This window comes from Pinus tabuliformis, chromosome 2_2 (assembly GCF_031772625.1).
Source record: "Pinus tabuliformis cultivar Carrire ecotype Pingquan chromosome 2_2, CPIR1, whole genome shotgun sequence".
Classification (NCBI taxonomy): Eukaryota; Viridiplantae; Streptophyta; class Pinopsida; order Pinales; family Pinaceae; genus Pinus; species Pinus tabuliformis.
The window spans coordinates 829,652,775-829,671,423 of record NC_142300.1 but is presented as its reverse complement, the minus strand read 5'-3'; the positions used below and the strand labels follow the sequence as shown (position 1 = coordinate 829,671,423).

General features: G+C 33.3%; 1 protein-coding gene across 1 annotated transcript in view; it reads right to left on the bottom strand.

The window, feature by feature from the left end:
* Positions 1 to 1,163: 1,163 nt before the first annotated feature.
* Positions 1,164 to 18,649, bottom strand: part of LOC149195536 (protein NODULATION SIGNALING PATHWAY 2-like) — a 35,717-nt gene continuing 18,231 nt past the window's right edge. The window contains exon 2 of the mRNA XM_089407941.1: positions 1,164 to 2,807. Within this exon, the coding sequence (XP_089264067.1) occupies positions 1,164 to 2,807 (1,644 nt within the window). The remainder of the gene's footprint in view (positions 2,808 to 18,649) is intronic.

Here is an 18,649-nt window from a genome sequence, read left to right as displayed (position 1 = left end):
TTACATTACATAATTACAAATATTAATACAGAAAACACAAAAAATAGTTCACATATAGTCACATTTGTTTGAGTGGTCTTCCTTGACACTTATCCTCACTCTGAAGTCTCTAAGACAATGCTCTTTTGACCACCACAATCTTCGAGCTTCCCATTCAACTCATTTAATAACCATTTTTTATTAACTTTGTATAGTTCACATTTCTCGATCTCCGGAAGGAGAATCTCCATACTTGACTATATCCAGCAATGAATTATGCAAGTGACCTTTTTACACACATAAATCTCATAACATTATGCAACTGACCGTTTTACACACATAAATCTCATAGCATAACCTCTAATTGATGCTCTTGAACCTAGAAGCACAACAAGACTCTCATCAACCTATAACACACTCCCACAATCAAATTAGCTATATGACTCATGAGCTTATAACACACTCCCACGATCAGATTAGCTATATAAGAGACTCCCACAATCAAATTAGCTATATGTTCTCTCAGCACCAAAAAACCTTCTTTCCACACCAAAGAAGGTATAGAAAGACTAATTTAACTACATTCCTCTCTTCATCAATTAATTCTACACTTTTACAAATAAAATAAAAAACTACACAAATCTCACAATAACAAAATCAATAACCATATTTTTACATAAAACTATCTTATATCCTCCCAGCAGAAATAAGTCTACTCATCCTCTGACATTATGATATGGATGGAGCCATCGATGTCTAGAATTTAACAAGCCCACACTTTGGCACACATGCTATATGTTGAATTCACTAGACTAGGCAATCCCAATCTCCTCACACCATTACAAACAACTACTATTATGAAAGGCAACACTAGATAAGAATAACGATCACAACACCTACTTAATCCCACACTTTGGCACACATGCTATATGTCATCACAACTTCATTTACATCTTGTTTTCTTTATGCTGTCTTAACCACACAAAAAAAACAAAACACTTATCATAATGCTTCTCTAAATACAAAAACACGTGTATCAGTTCAACCCTGCAAATCATTTTGAGAATCCTAACAATTGCATGCATTACTTTTTTAAACTTTCATCCAAATAACAAAACTGTGGTGACGGATTGATTTATGTGGCTCTACCTTGCTGCTATATCTTCCCTTTCTCAATCTCAGTGCTACTTCCGTGTCGTCCAGGTAGAAACCCACACCAACGGGGTACAACCCCATTTCAGAACCAGTCGATGATCACCTGCCAGTTCTACCTCATAGCATCCCTTACCCACACAGTTGTGCAGCGTATATTTTGCGTACAACATATTGTCGTTGCTTATACTACCTTCGCCATAACCACACTCCAGAGGGAGATCAAGAACGTTGGATTTTCTGGTATCAGGTGGGCCACACGCACTGCTACTCACAATTCTCTTTGCCATGGCGGGTCCAAAGAAGAAGCGTTCCACCATCGCTCTTGCAAGCCCATGCTGTGGGAGTCCAGCTTCAAGCGAGTCGAAAATGGTGCACAGCTCCTCCAGACAACGACAGAAGCTCTCCAAGAAGTTGGACATGTTTGCCTCTGAGCCGTGTGGGCCCGTAGCGACTGTAACGGCCTCGGGATTCAAGTGGCGTGCGCCGACCAGGAATTCCATCATCTCCGATTTATTTCGCAGATTAACCATGTGAGGCAACTGCCATATGCAATTCACCATTACAATCTCCCCCTCACGAGACGGCAGGAGTCCCTCTTTCAGCCCTTTCAAATCCGCTTCTTGGAACGAAAATGGGAGTCCCACAGAGCTTGCGTACTCCGACAACCTTCTTCCGGTGTGCCCAGTATAAAGCAGGCATTCTTCGTTCTCCTCTGCCCATCTGATTGCTGTGATTCTCAAGTGAGCAACATCATAATTTCCATTATTCCTCAGGGCCTCCATTAATGGCGGCCATTGCATACCCTCCATTATATCAAAGTCAATAATATGGATTCCTACATTATTACCACCACCGGCTGCAGCGACTGCTTCCAGAATGCATTGGTTAGCAGTGAAGTGAGGTATTTGTATGTAAGGATAAGCTACATGCAGCAGCTTTAAGGCTCCCAGAAAATGGTCCTTACTGCTCTTATCATTGGGCTCCATATTATGAGCGAGGGAATTCGCATTGGAGTGGAGTAGAGCATGGTAGAGATAGTAAGCCACTCTCTCCATGGTGGAGCCTGTGAGAGAAACCAGCTCTCGCAACCTGCAGAGTATGACCTCCACTACATCTTCTGCTCCCTGCGACAATGCTTCTGCGCATGCTGTCAAGAGATGTACAAGCCTCAAACCTTTGTATTCAGTTTCCTCAAAGGCGCCATGATCGATAAGGACAGAGGGCGAGACTGACTTGTTTGTGACCACGGCACAGTCAGAAAGCGATCGATCCGCAGCAATTAGAGCAGCTGGATGCAGCTCAGTGTCTACTGGGCATTGGAAGACGATGGGATCACTTTGAGGTCTCGATATTGGATCTTCCTCGATGTTATTATTGTCATCTCGCATATCTGTATCTATTAAATATTCACCAATGGCCTCCAATTCTGTTGACAACGATAGGTTATTGAAGGAGCAGCCATGGTTGTCGTCAACGAGTAAATCATCCAATGACGACCATTGGGCTGCATCCAAATGCACGTCTGACAGTTCTACTGCTGGCGAATGAGTATCCCAATCGACATCTAGCAAACTATAATGCCAATCTTTTTCAGAAAACAATGTTGTTCCAGTTCCATCTTCCATGTCGCCCATTTTCGACACTGTAAAAGCTGAGCCTCCTGTTTTTGGATCCTATGCGAGAAGAAAGACACGCAGGAAAAAAACTTGATGGCCTGAAACTCTAGAGCGATGAACTGCTGATGAAGTTATTATGGATTGATTAATACTTAGAATTGCAACGTCCAACATAAGGGGAAGCAAGGACTTAGTTTAGGGATAGTTTTCTCATAGGTGGGTAGCAGAAGATGAAGATGAAGATGAAGTTCATAGGTGGGTAGCAGAAGATGAAGATGAAGATGAAGTTTTTGTTGTCGGTGGGCAGCTGAACAATGCGGTGATGGAGACGTGGACTTTCATTTCATACGACGTCACTGTTGCGACATCACTGTTAGGACATCTGGCAGGAGAAGATTTCGATACCAAATTTTGTCAATTTGAAAAGCTACAGGAATGGCCAATTAATGGGTGGGGATTATTTGGGTAGTAAATAAAACAAAAGTTACAGGAATGACTAATTAATCGGTGGGGGAGATTCTTTGGGTAGGTCAATTTATTATTGATGGTGATTTGTTATAGATGATGAGATTATTTGGTCATATTAACTCATTGCTATTTATGTTTAAAATATAGTTTAAGTTTAAAAATATATATATGTGTGTGAGAATTGAGGTATTAAAATATAAATGTAATTAAATTTAAAAATATATCAGTAAAATGTACTATGAAGTAGAATATTTATATTTTTTATTGTTTATTTTTTTAATACGGGATGACTAATTAATTCATGAGAATTATGAGGGTATGTCAAGTTATCACTTATGTCTAAAAGCATAAATTAATCTGAAAACATATTTGTAAGGTGTTTGATTACTGAATCTGTTTTTCCATTTTTTTTTGAAAGCTATAGGGATCATCAATTAATTGGTGGGACTTATCCAGTTAAGTCAAGTTATTTTGAAAATATGTCTGCAAAGTGTCTTATTACTGACAATATCTATGTTTCCAGCTTCCGTCTTTTTTAAATTAGAAGAATCACAAATTAATTGGTGAAGAGTACCTATAAATGCCTATAATATAGCTAAAATTTGAAAAAATATCCATAAAATATAGTATTAATGAAAATATCTACTTTTCCAACTACATCGTAAAAATGCAAACATAATCTGAAAACATATCTATAATATATAGCATTAATGAGAATATCTACTTTTACAACCTCATCAAGAAAAGTGAAACAACCGTAAAATAGGAAACTCCTATTTCATAGACCATAGAAAAGTAAATGCTCCCTGACATGCCACGCATTTAGCTCTCGCCCTCTCTCTCCACGCTGCTATCTCGATTCGCGTGCTGTCACTCAGAAGGCAAAAGCTAAATGCCTGGCATGTCAGGGAGCGTTTACTTTTCTATGATCTATGAAATAAGAATTGCCCGTAAAATACCATTGCTAAACAATCTAGAACACCATTATTTAATATTTTTTCTACGTATTCATCGGGCTGCTGAGGGATCATTTCCCAGACAAATGGAACCAAGGAATTAATTCGATTGAAACGAGCTTTCCTCGAACAATGAAGCGATGCTGACAGGTGCGACTTTCATATTATTCAACACGAAATCACATTACTGTTGGGATGTCAATGCGTCAGGAGGGCGGTCGGATTCGATGGTTGTTGTTACCATCCCATTACCATTTTTGTTGTTCTTCTCAAAAAGGTAATTTTTTCGTTGCAATTCCATTATTATAAGTATAATTCATTAATAAGAATTTTGTATTAAAACGGGAGAGAAATATGAATGAGACTATGCTGTTGAGTATCAAAATAAACATTTGTAAAGAACTGCTATGCACTCAAAGATTCCGGATAATGTCCCAATAATTTAATTATAGTTTTATCTAATTTAAATTAGAAGTTTGTTTAAAAAAAAAAGTGTCTTAGTAATTAATTGGTGATAGAGTGATAGGATATATTGTTAAAGAATTTTAATTACTAATTGGAAGGTTAGATTTGAATATTTTTATGATCTATATTGTAGATAAATGTATTTTGAACTAGTTACTTTTTTAAGATTTGGTAGACATTTCGAATCAACTAATCTGGATCATCCTAAAGACAAGGGGAAAAAACCATAGAATCTTCATGAATAAATAACATTGATGTATCATTGCCCAAAGTTAGCCATTAAAAACTAGGTTGAAAATTAGTTAAACAAGTAAATAAAAATTGTAAAGAAGTAAATAGGAATTATTTAATATTATAAATTTACAAATTATTTAATATTATAAATTTAATTAATTAGTTAAACAGGTAAATAAATATTCTAAACAAGTAAATAAGAATTATTTAATGTTATAAATTTAGTTATAAATTAGTTGTTAGAAGTATGAATAATAATAATATATAGTCAAGAATACTTCATAAATTAATAATGGAGTTAAGAATAAGTTATAAATATTAATAAAAATAATTGTTAGGAGTTTATATATAATATTAAATAATAATAAGCTTATAAGATTATGAGTTAGTTCTAAAATATTATATATTATACAGTATAGGGTTAAGAGAGGTTAAGAGTAAGTTTCAAAATAGTATATATTAATAAAATAATTAGGAGCCCAATAATTTATTTTAATGAAGTTAAACAAATAAGGTCAAAAAATGAATCAAAATAAAGATAAAGGGATACTATATGTTATAAATATATAAAGCAAATGGGAGGAGGGAATTTATTTTAATATTACCAAATAGGTAAGAATAGGTTTAAAAATATTATAAAGTAATTAGGAGCTTGAAAATTTATTTTAATTATGTTAGATAAATAATTATAATAGCAGTAAAAAATGATATAATTATATAAAGAAAATGGGAGGAAGGAATTTATTTGGAATAAAAAGCAAGGGGATGGGTGGGGAAGAAGGATCATGAGGAATATTAATTTAATTTTTTAAGATTTATATATTAATGAAATATTTTAAAATAGTTAAAAATGATTTAAAAAATTAGGAAGTTTCTTATTTTAGTTTTAATATAAAAGAAATCCATAAAAAAAAATTAGTTTACAATCTTTTATGTGTGTTCTTTTTAGTTTTACGTTGTTTTATGATCGAAGCAGATTTCTCTAGGGCACTTTGAAACTTATGATTTCATTAGGTCACTTCGAGTGCAGAATTCACTTGTCAAAATTGTGATTTCAATGAATCTGATTCTAGACAAATGAAATCGGAAAATAAATAGGAAATTTTTTCAAAAAGTCACACTTAAAACAATTTTTTTTCATATTGTCAATATTATTAAATTTAAATATAAATTCTTTTATTTAATTATTACAAACACCCATTTATTATATCTATTCAAAATATCATTATAAGAAAATACTAAATAAATTTTATTTTTAAAATTAATCAAGATCCATTTTAAACCTATATTTATGAGAGGAATCAAATTTAGAAATGCTTAAATATTTTTTAGTCAATTTAATTTTGTGTTCTTTAAGAAGGAGCCAAATTGTACTATTTTAATTTTTTAATGTAACATTTTGTTAATTCGTTTATTAGTGACCACTACTCCCAACGCTACCTTGTAGGGCACCCTCTACTCTAGATGCTATACAAAAAAATAAAAAATAATCTTAAAAGTTTAATAATCAATGCATTGTCAATTTAATTTTGTGTTCTTTAAGAAGGAGCCAAATTGTACTATTTTAATTTTTTAATGTAAAATTTTGTTAATTCGTTTATTAGTGACCACTACTCCCAACGCTACCTTGTAGGGCACCCTCTACTCTAGATGCTATACAAAAAAATAAAAAATAATCTTAAAAGTTTAATAATCAATGCATTGTCAATGGAAAGAATTTGCTACAGTATGTTATTGTTGTAAACCAACCATATTATTCATAAATGATACTTATAATAATCTAATATATTCACATAAATAAGTCCAACATACTAGAGTATAAATAATGTATAGGAATTGTAGCACACAATGGTGATGGTGGGTTTAGGTTCTCATTAAGTTCCATATTAACTAATTCCCTACAATTCAATATAACAATTGTGTTTAGGTATTATTTTGATTATTTTTTCTAATTTTAAAATAAAAACAAAAAAATTAAAACCCAAAAATTAATTTAAAAATGAAGAAGAGTAGAATGCTTACTTTGACTCCAAAACCAAGATATGGTCTTGATTTGGAGCTCATGAATCAAGGTTGTTCACAAATCCACAAATGTTTTCAATATCTCCCTAAAATATGTCACATGGTCCTAATATGATAAAAAAAGGTGTTAGGGGTGCATAAATAAATAGATAAATAAAAATCTCACTAGGAACATATGTGCATTCCTAAGAACATGTGTGTGTTCCTAAGAATATGTGCATATTAGTAATAAGTTATACACATTGCTAAAGTGCATGCATGTTCCTAAGTCGTGTCGAGTTGGCAACTTGGTTGGCAGCTTAAGCCTTGTCGAGATTGGATGCCAAGGAATGCATGTGCACTCTTATGGGAACACATTCTTGATGGCCCCCTTGCCACTTTTGAAGTCATCATCTTGTTGAAAATGCCCAAGAGCATAAATATTGAGAAATAATGTAAATAATCAAACAAACAACAATGTGAATGAAAATATAAACTACCCTAGCTAAAACATAGGTAGTACTTGAGTAACAAGGGGCTTCTACCTCCTTAGATAAGGAATTGTTTAAACTTGAATAAATATCCCTATACTATCAACACATCGCATACAAAAAGTGGAAATGGATTAGGAACTAGCAAGCATCTAGATTAATAACATAATTACAATCGTCTTCTCTCATTTTACTTATTCATTTCCTCTCGCTCCAATAGAGTGGGGTATTCATACAATGCTTCAACCTCTCAATTTGATCATGAAATCAAGGGACAACATGAAAATATTTGATTCTTAGCATACTCTCCTTCTTTACAACAACAGAGCTAAAATATGGAAAACTCGAACATCTTCCAACTCACTTAACCAACATAACATGAAAAAGGATGTATCAAATCAGTTGTAATCACGCTCTCCATGATGGAGAACCAACCACCCATATTGTTTCCTCTATTGGATAATCATGTGGTCAAACCATCCATTTTGTAAGAGCCCCTAGTTAATTTTTTATGTAAATAAAATAAGAACAAGGTCATGAGACACATATTCCAAGCTAAATGTTGGGGAAAATATAGTGATGGGTATCACTAATGATTAATTAATGGCTATGGAAATTGGCAAAGGAAAAGTGGCAATAATTATTGTTTTATTTATGAAATAAAAAGAGAATAAGAGAAAAATAATGTGAAGAGAAACATATTTGCATGAGAGGGAAATTGAATGACACCTGAAGGAAAATGAAGAAAATATAGGCCTCAGTGATAAAAAGGCTTTTAAAGGTCAGTTGCTAGCCTTTTGACAATTTTAGGTGGATCTCTCTTCTATTGTATCATTCTTTCATACTCTTGCACACTTATAAAAATCTTGAAGCATTCTCGGGGCATGCGTGGAACACTCTAGTATTCAATTGGATTGGAGAAAGAAGGCAAAGGAAATATGGAAAACACAAGGGAACAAGTGGATTAGTAGATATAGTTGGATTGCTTTGTAGGTAACAAATTTCATGTGTGATTTCCTTGTTGATTTATGGATGCATGGCATATATATGTCACTTTCTGATTATGTGTTTTCATTGGCATGGAGATTTTCCTAGATTGACAGTGCTTTTAGCATTTGCTTTCCATCCGTTTGGATAACCATGGTGTTATGGGTTTTTGCACTTGACTTTTTTATTATTGGTGTTCATGTGCCTTATGGTTGTGGGTTGGAAAAAACACTCTGGAAGCCCTTGAACATCTTGGGTTGAGTTACTAGTCCTAGAGCTTAGGTTGGGACAAATGGTCTGGAGCCCTTAGTGGGTTGAGATAGTAGTCCCTGGAGCCGGGTTTGGCAAATTCTCTGTAGCCCTTGAAGGTTGTGGGTTTAGTAACTAGTTCCTATAGCCCTAGATAACTTGGGTAGACATCGATCTGGTTAGTGTTAGTGATGTCTAACTGTGGAGGTGGAATCACTGTGGTTGAGGGTTGAGGTGGTTTGGCCTCTTAAAGCCCTGGTTTGTTTTTTTTTTTGGTTTATTCCATGAGATCCCACATTCATACTTGGAATATGGTAGGAGGCTGACTTGCTAAAACATTGATTTGGTTTAGCCAAATCTATGGTCAGGTGGTACGTAGAAGTCCCTGATTTGGTTGGTATTTTGATATATTAATATGATACATTTTCCTATTGTGATCTATGATCATTTGTAACGAGTCTATTGATGACATTATGGCTGGGTTTCCATGATCTCTATGTTGGTTATTTTCTGGTTATATTTCAGATATATGATGTGTATTATCTATGGCCGTTGTCATGAATTGTTTTATTATTGATCAGTTGATGAACGTATGGAGTAATAAGTGTTGTTGCATCTATATGGAGAGTGAATTGGGCCTTCTTGGTGATTCTCAAATCAATCTCATACTATTATGATCAAATATTCATTCATGACCTGCAGGTTACATGTTGTCCATGTGTTTGACGAAACGTTTGTTATGGACTAGGCATGTCCTAGTTCAATTCTTGTTCAATTTTTGTATGAAATCTTTTTCATTATGTCATTTATCATTCCAAAAAGTCTTAGGCATTTCTAGGCAGTGGTCTCGAGGCTAGCATGGAAAGGTGGTTCAGATCTCGAGACCGCACCTTCTCAACTGGGAAAGTTGGGTCATGACCGCATGGAGGCAGTGTTGTTCATGCATTTGGAGACCTATAACTACACCCAAGCCTTGTTATGCATGTGGTTGGGGGTCTAGGTTAGTGAAAAGAGCCCCAACTCAAGGTTTGGCCACCTGGGTGGTCCATTGGCCTCCGAGTGATCCAAACTTAAACAGGAACACAACAACTTAAAGATATAACCATGAACACAAAGATGCAGTAGAAAAAGACTTCATTTCATTAATAGAAAAATATTGAACTGTGCTTACAAACAGAATGGAAATAACATAGCGTGGGCGATGGTAGCTTATCTCTAAGAAGAGATGTGGTAGCTACATGCCTCTGAAATGAGTTACAATGAGGCTCAAGGGAAGTTTTATTATTGAACAATAAGAGAAAACGCTAAACAACCAAAACCCTAACCCGAGGAGATGTAACACTAAGAGTTTATGGGCCCCATTCGGGTTAGTTAGGCAGCCAAATTCCCAAGGTCGTAACTTGGTAATATTATCTTCGTTTGACACGTATGATACCTCGTTGGAAAGATGTCTCCAAGGAATATAGAGGCTGATGCAATTTCCGTAAAAATTGATGAGATTTTTTTCTTAAAAAACGTCGTTTAGGGCCTCAAAACGACTCCAGAAGTTCAGGGCTCGCAAAACTACAAAAAATAGTAAATTGTGCTACAATTAAGGAAACTGAAAAAGCTGAAAGAAACAATGGTGAGGGTCGAAGTGGAAAAGGTGGGTGGCCACCAATATCCACCTAGATCATTTCCCCCCCCCCCCCCCCAGGAAGTAATGGTCCCCATTGCATTGAGTTCCTCCATGTGATGGGGAAACACCTGCTGAACTTGGTTCCTAGTGAGCCATTTTCCTTGGTGAAGGAGCTGTATCCTTTGTTGTCGAGTGTTCTTGATTTGTGTGTCCATGATATGATTTCTTGTGGCCTATTCCATGCAGTCTGGGTTAAGCTCTGTTGGTGTGAGCTATTTTGCAATGTGAGATGTGTCCACCAATGGTGGACTGTATGGCTGAAGGCAATCTACATTGAACATTGGGTGCAGACCAAGGAACGATGGGATGCCGAGATCAAAGGGATTGTCACCAATGGCCTTGGTGATGGTCTATGGAGAGTTAGAATGGCTTGAAGTGGAATAAAATAGAATATAATATGGCTTGTGGTTTAGTGGTTGAGACAAGGCATCACCATGTTAATGAGCCAAAGTCAAACCTAGAGTTCAGAGCCCTGAATTGTAAGTTCACAAAATGATTCTAGAAAAATAATGATCGTAACATTTTGTAGTCTTTTGTTCATTAGCTTGTGGTTTAGTGGTTGAGACAAGGCATCACCATGTTAATGACCCAAAGTCAAACTTAGTGATCAGAGCCCTGAATTGTATGTTGGTTTAATTTTATGAGATTTATAAGCAATATTAATTCAATAATTAATAATAAAAATATAGTCTTAGGCACCCTAAATCAACTTCAGTTTATACAGCTTTAGAATTTCATTTCTACTACATCTCTACATCTTATTTAGATTTTCCCATTCCCATGTTACAATTTTTCCTCAATTTATGCTTTACGGAGTTTCCTTTGCAACATCTGGTGCAAATGCTAGTTTTAATTATATGTTCAAAATATCAAATTATAATCATTTTAACGAAATTTGAATATTATGATTTTTTTATTTAAAAAGATATTTATAATTTTATTAATAAAAACATAATTACTTCCACCGGTAGCTTAGCGAGGATGGTGGAATGAAGTCTCACCAAGATTACAAAAAATAAGTAAAAACAGAGTTACAATATAATAAATTTAATAAAATAAATTTGTTTTTTTTATTATTTTTAAATTAATTACATTTTCTAATTAAATTTAGATTATATTTACTATCATTAATTAATTTAAAGTATCATTTCCATACTCTAAGGTCTCCCCATTTTAAAGTGAGGAGAACCTATAGATGCAATGACGAATCAAAAACACACTCCTTAATCACAAATCAAATGAAATTGGAAGAGCAAATATTATGGATAGATTCACTCAAAAAACAATTTGTATATTACCTCACAAAACCAAATCATAAGCAACATAAATAGTGCTCATGAGATCCAGCAAATTTCACCAAATTATAAGCCACATAAAAAGTGCTCTTGAGATCCAAGAGATTCCACCAAATTATAAGCCACATAAAGGGTAATTTTTTCGTTGGAATTCAATTATTATAAGTATAATTCATTAATAAGAATTTTGTTTTAAAACGGGAGAGAAATATGAATGAGACTATGTTGTTGAGTATCAAAATAAACATTTGCAAAGAACTGCTATGCACTCAAAGATTCCGGATAATGTCCCAATAATTTAATTATAGTTTTATCTAATTTAAATTAGAAGTTTGTTTAAAAAAAAAAGTGTCTTAGTAATTAATTGGTGATATGGTGATAAGATATATTGTTAAAGAATTTTAATTAGGTTAGATTTGAATATTTTTATGATCTATATTGTAGATAAATGTATTTTGAACTAATTACATTTTTAAGATTTGGTAGACATTTCGAATCAACTAATCTGGATCATCCTAAAGACAAGGGGAAAAAACCATAGAATCTTCATGAATAAATAACATTGATGTATCATTTCCCAAAGTTAGCAGTTAAAAACTAGGTTGAAAATTAGTTAAACAAGTAAATAAAAATTGTAAAAAAGTAAATAGGAATGATTTAATATTATAAATTTACAAATTATTTAATATTACAAATTTAATTAATTAGTTAAACAGGTAAATAAATATTCTAAACAAGTAAATAAGAATTATTTAATATTATAAATTTAGTTATAAATTAGTTGTTAGAACTATGAATAATAATAATATATAGTCAAGAATACTTCATAAATTAATAATGGAGTTAAGAATAAGTTATAAATATTAATAAAAATAATTATTAGGAGTTTATATATAATATTAAATAATAATAAGCTTATAAGATTATGAGTTAGTTCTAAAATATTATATATTATACAGTATAGGGTTAAGAGAGGTTAAGAGTAAGTTTCAAAATAGTATATATTAATAAAATAATTAGGAGCCCAATAATTTATTTTAATGAAGTTAAATAAATAAGGTCAAAAAATGAATCAAAATAAAGATAAAGGGATACTATATGTTAAATATATAAAGCAAATGGGAGGAGGGAATTTATTTTAATATTACCAAAGAGGTAAGAATAGGTTTCAAAATATTATAAAGTAATTAGGAGCTTGAAAATTTATTTTAATTATGTTAGATAAATAATTATAATAGGAGTAAAAAATGATATAATTATATAAAGAAAAAGGGAGGAAGGAATTTATTTGGAATAAAAAGTAGGGGGGATGGGTGGGGAAGAAGGATCATGAGGAATATTAATTTAATTTTTTATTAATTTTTTAAGATTTATATATTAATGAAATATTTTAAAATAGTTAAAAATGATTTAAAAAATTAGGAAGTTTCTTTTTTTAGTTTTAATATAAAAGAAATCCATAAAAAAAAATTAATTTACAATCTTTTAAGTGTGTTCTTTTTAGTTTTACGTTGTTTTATGATAGAAGCAGATTTCTAGGGCACTTTGAAACTTATGATTTCATTAGGTCAGTGCAGAATTCACTTGTCAAAGTTGTGATTTCAATGAATCTGATTCTAGACAAATGAAATCGGAAAATAAATAGGAAATTTTTTCAAAAAGTCACACTTAAAACAATTTTTTTTCATATTGTCAATATTATTAAATTTAAATATAAATTCTTTTATTTAATTATTACAAACACCCATTTATTATATTTATTCAAAATATCATTATAAGAAAATACTAAATAAATTTTATTTTTAAAATTATTCAAGATCCATTTTAAACCTATATTTATGAGAGGAATCAAATTTAGAAATGCTTAAATATTTTTTATCATTTCATTCTATTTCATTACTTTGTAATTAATGTTGTTACTTGTACATATATGTATGTAGTTATTTATTTTTTAGTCAATTTAATTTTGTGTTCTTTAAGAAGGAGCCAAATTGTACTATTTTAATTTTTTAATGTAACATTTTGTTAATTCGTTTATTAGTGACCACTACTCCCAATGCTACCTTGTAGGGCACCCTCTACTCTAGATGCTATACAAAAAAATAAAAAATAATCTTAAAAGTTTAATAATCAATGCATTGTCAATGGAAAGAATTTGCTACAGTATGTTATTGTTGTAAACCAACCATATTATTCATAAATGATACTTATAATAATCTAATATATTCACATAAATAAGTCCAACATTCTAGAGTATAAATAATGTATAGGAATTGTAGCACACAATGGTGATGGTGGGTTTAGGTTCTCATTAAGTTCCATATTAACTAATTCCCTACAATTCAATATAACAATTGTGTTTAGGTATTATTTTGAGTATTTTTTCTAATTTTAAAATAAAAACAAACAAATAAAAACCCAAAAATTAATTTAAAAAAAGAAGAAGAGTAGAATGCTTACTTTGACTCCAAAACCAAGATATGGTCTTGATTTGGAGCTCATGAATCAAGGTTGTTCACAAATCCGCAAATGTTTTCAATATCCCCCTAAAATATGTCACATTGTCCTAATATGATAAAAAAAGGTGTTAGGGGTGCATAAATAAATAGATAAATAAAAATCTCACTAGGAACATATGTGCATTCCTAAGAACATGTGTGTGTTCCTAAGAATATTTGCATATTAGTAATAAGTTATACACATTGCTAAAGTGCATGCATGTTCCTAAGTCGTGTCGAGTTGGCAACTTGGTTGGCAGCTTAAGCCTTGTCGAGATTGGATGCCAAGGAATGCATGTGCACTCTTATGGGAACACATTCTTGATGGCCCCCTTGCCACTTTTGAAGTCATCATCTTGTTGAAAATGCCCAAGAGCATAAATATTCAAAAATAATGTAAATAATCAAACAAACAACAATGTGAATGAAAATATAAACTACCCTAGCTAAAACATAGGTAGTACTTGAGTAACAAGGGCTTCTACCTCCTTAGATGAGGAATTGGTTAAACTTGAATAAATATCCCTATACTATCAACACATCGCATACAAAAAGTGGAAATGGATTAGGAACTAGCAAGCATCTAGATTAATAACATAATTACAATCGTCTTCTCTCATTTTACTTATTCATTTCCTCTCGCTCCAATAGAGTGGGGTATTCATACAATGCTTCAACCTCTCAATTTGATCATGAAATCAAGGGACAACATGAAAATATTTGATTCTTAGCATACTCTCCTTCTTTACAACAACAGAGCTAAAATATGGAAAACTCGAACATCTTCCAACTCACTTAACCAACATAACATGAAAAAGGATGTATCAAATCAGTTGTAATCACGCTCTCCATGATGGAGAACCAACCACCCATATTGTTTCCTCTATTGGATAATCATGTGGTCAAACCATCCATTTTGTAAGAGCCCCTAGTTAATTTTTTATGTAAATAAAATAAGAACAAGGTCATGAGACACATATTCCAAGCTAAATGTTGGGGAAAATATAGTGATGGGTATCACTAATGATTAATTAATGGCTATGGAAATTGGCAAAGGAAAAGTGGCAATAATTAGTGTTTTATTTATGAAATAAAAAGAGAATAAGAGAAAAATAATGTGAAGAGAAACATATTTGCATGAGAGGGAAATTGAATGAAACCTGAAGGAAAATGAAGAAAATATAGGCCTCAGTGATAAAAAGGCTTTTAAAGATCAGTTGCTAGCCTTTTGACAATTTTTAGGTGGATCTCTCTTCTATTGTATCATTCTTTCATACTCTTGCAACACTTATAAAAATCTTGAAGCATTCTCGGGGCATGTGTGGAACACTCTAGTATTCAATTGGATTGGAGAAAGAAGGCAAAGGAAATATGGAAAACACAAGGGAACAAGTGGATTAGTAGATATAGTTGGATTGCTTTGTAGGTAACAAATTTCATGTGTGATTTCGTTGTTTTTTTATGGATGCATGGCATATATATGTCACTTTCTGATTATGTGTTTTCATTGGCATGGAGATTTTCCTAGATTGACAGTGCTTTTAGCCTTTGCTTTCCATCCGTTTGGATAACCATGGTGTTATGGGTTTTTGCACTTGACTTTTTTATTATTGGTGTTCATGTGCCTTATGGTTGTGGGTTGGAAAAAACACTCTGGAAGCCCTTGAACATCTTGGGTTGAGTTACTAGTCCTGGAGCCTAGGTTGGGACAAATGGTCTGGAGCCCTTAGTGGGTTGAGATAGTAGTCCCTGGAGCCGGGTTTGGCAAATTCTCTTTAGCCCTTGAAGGTTGTGGGTTTAGTAACTAGTTCCTGTAGCCCTAGATAACTTGGGTAGATATCGATCTAGTTAGTGTTAGTGATGTCTAACTGTGGAGGTGGAATCACTGTGGTTGAGGGTTGAGGTGGTTTGGCCTCTTAAAGCCCTGGTTTACTTTTTTGTTTTGGTTTATTCCATGAGATCCCACATTCATACTTGGAATATGGTAGGAGGCTGACTTGCTAAAACATTGATTTGGTTTAGCGAAATCTATGGTCAGGTGGTAGTAGAAGTCCCTGATTTGGTTGGTATTTTGATATATTAATATGATACATTTTCCTATTGTGATCTATGATCATTTGTAACAAGTCTATTGATGACATTATGGCTGGGTTTCCATGATCTCTATGTTGGTTATTTTCTAGTTATATGTCAGATATATGATGTGTATTATCTATGGCCGTTGTCATGAATTGTTTTATTATTGATCAGTTGATGAACGTATGGAGTAATAAGTGTTGTTGCATCTATATGGAGAGTGAATTGGGCCTTCTTGGTGATTCTCAAATCAATCGCATACTATTATGATCAAATATTCATTCATGACCTGCAGGTTACATGTTGTCCATGTGTTTGACGAAACGTTTGTTATGGATTAGGCATGTCCTAGTTCAGTTCTTGTTCAATTTTTGTATGAAATCTTTTTCATTATGTCATTTATCATTCCAAAAAGTCTTAGGCATTTCTAGGCAGTGGTCTCGAGGCTAGCATGGAAAGGTGGTTCAGATCTCGAGACCGCACCTTCTCAACTGGGAAAGTTGGGTCATGACCGCATGGAGGCAGTGTTGTTCATGCGTTTGGAGACCTATAACTACACCCAAGCCTTGTTATGCATGTGGTTGGGGGTCTAGGTTAGTGAAAAGAGCCCCAACTCAAGGTTTGGCCACCTGGGGTGGTCCATTGGCCTCTGAGTGATCCAAACTTAAACAGGAACACAACAACTTAAAGATATAACCATGAACACAAAGATGCAGTAGAAAAAGACTTCATTTCATTAATAGAAAAATATTGAACTGTGCTTACAAACAGAATGGAAATAACATAGCTTGGGCGATGGTAGCTTATCTCTAAGAAGAGATGTGGTAGCTACATGCCTCTGAATTGAGTTACAATGAGGCTCAAGGGAAGTTTTATTATTGAACAATAAGAGAAAACGCTAAACAACCAAAACCCTAAGCCGAGGAGATGTAACACTAAGAGTTTATGGGCCCCATTCAGGTTAGTTAGGCAGCCAAATTCCCAAGGTCGTAACTTGGTAATATTATCTTCGTTTGACACATATGATACCTCGTTGGAAAGATGTCTCCAAGGAATATAGAGGCTGATGCAATTTCTGTAAAAATTGATGAGAAATTTTTCTTAAAAAACGTCGTTTAGGGCCTCAAAACGACTCCAGAAGTTCAGGGCTCGCAAAACTACAAAAAATAGTAAATTGTGCTACAATTAAGGAAACTGAAAAAGCTGAAAGAAACAATGGTGAGCGTCGAAGTGGAAAAGGTGGGTGGCCACCAATATCCACCTAGATCATTCCCCCCCCCTTAGGAAGTAATGGTCCCCATTGCATTGAGTTCCTCCATGCGATGGGGAAAGACCTACTGAACTTGGTTCCTAGTGAGCCATTTTGCTTGGTGAAGGAGCTGGCTTTCTTTGATAACTCAATATAGTTGTATCCTTTGTTGTCGAGTGTTCTTGATTTGTGTGTCCATGATATGATTTCTTGTGGCCTATTCCATGCAGTCTGGGTTAAGCTCTGTTGGTGTGAGCTATTCTGCAATGTCAGATGTGTCCACCAATGGTGGACTGTATGGCTGAAGGCAATCTACATTGAATATTGGGTGCAGACCAAGGAACGATGGGATGCGAGATCAAAGGGATTGTCACCAACGGCCTTGGTGATGGTGTATGAAGAGCTAGAATGGCTTGAAGTGGAATAAAATAGAATATAATATGGCTTGTGGTTTAGTGGTTGAGGCAAGGCATCACCATGTTAATGAGCCAAAGTCAAACCTAGAGTTCAGAGCCCTGAATTGTAAGTTCACAAAATGATTCTAGAAAAATAATGATCGTAACATTTTGTAGTCTTTTGTTCGTTAGCCTGTGGTTTAGTGGTCGAGACAAGGCATCACCATGTTAATGACCCAAAGTCAAACTTAGTGATCCGAGCCCTGAATTGTACGTTGGTTTAATTTTATGAGATTTATAAGCAATATTAATTCAATAATTAATAATAAAAATATAGTCTTAGGCACCCTAAATAACTTCAGTTTATACAGCTTTAGAATTTCATTTCTACTACATCTCTACATCTTATTTAGATTTTCCCATTCCCATGTTACAATTTTTCCTCAATTTATGCTTTACGGAGTTTCCTTTGCAACATCTGGTGCAAATGCTAGTTTTAATTATATGTTCAAAATATCAAATTATATACATTTTATTGCAATTTGAATATTATGATTTTTTTATTTAAAAAGTTATTTATAATTTTATTAATAAAAACATAATTACTTCCACCGGTAGCTCAGCGAGGATGGTGGAATGAAGTCTCACCAAGATTACAAAAAATAATAAAAAAACAGAATTACAATATAATAAATTTAATAAAATAATTTGTTTTTTTTATATTTTAAATTTAATTACATTTTCTAATTAAATTTAGATTATATTTATTATCATTAATTAATTTAAAGTATCATTTCCATACTCTAAGGTCTCCCCATTTTAAAGTGACGAGAACCTATAGATGCAATGACAAATAA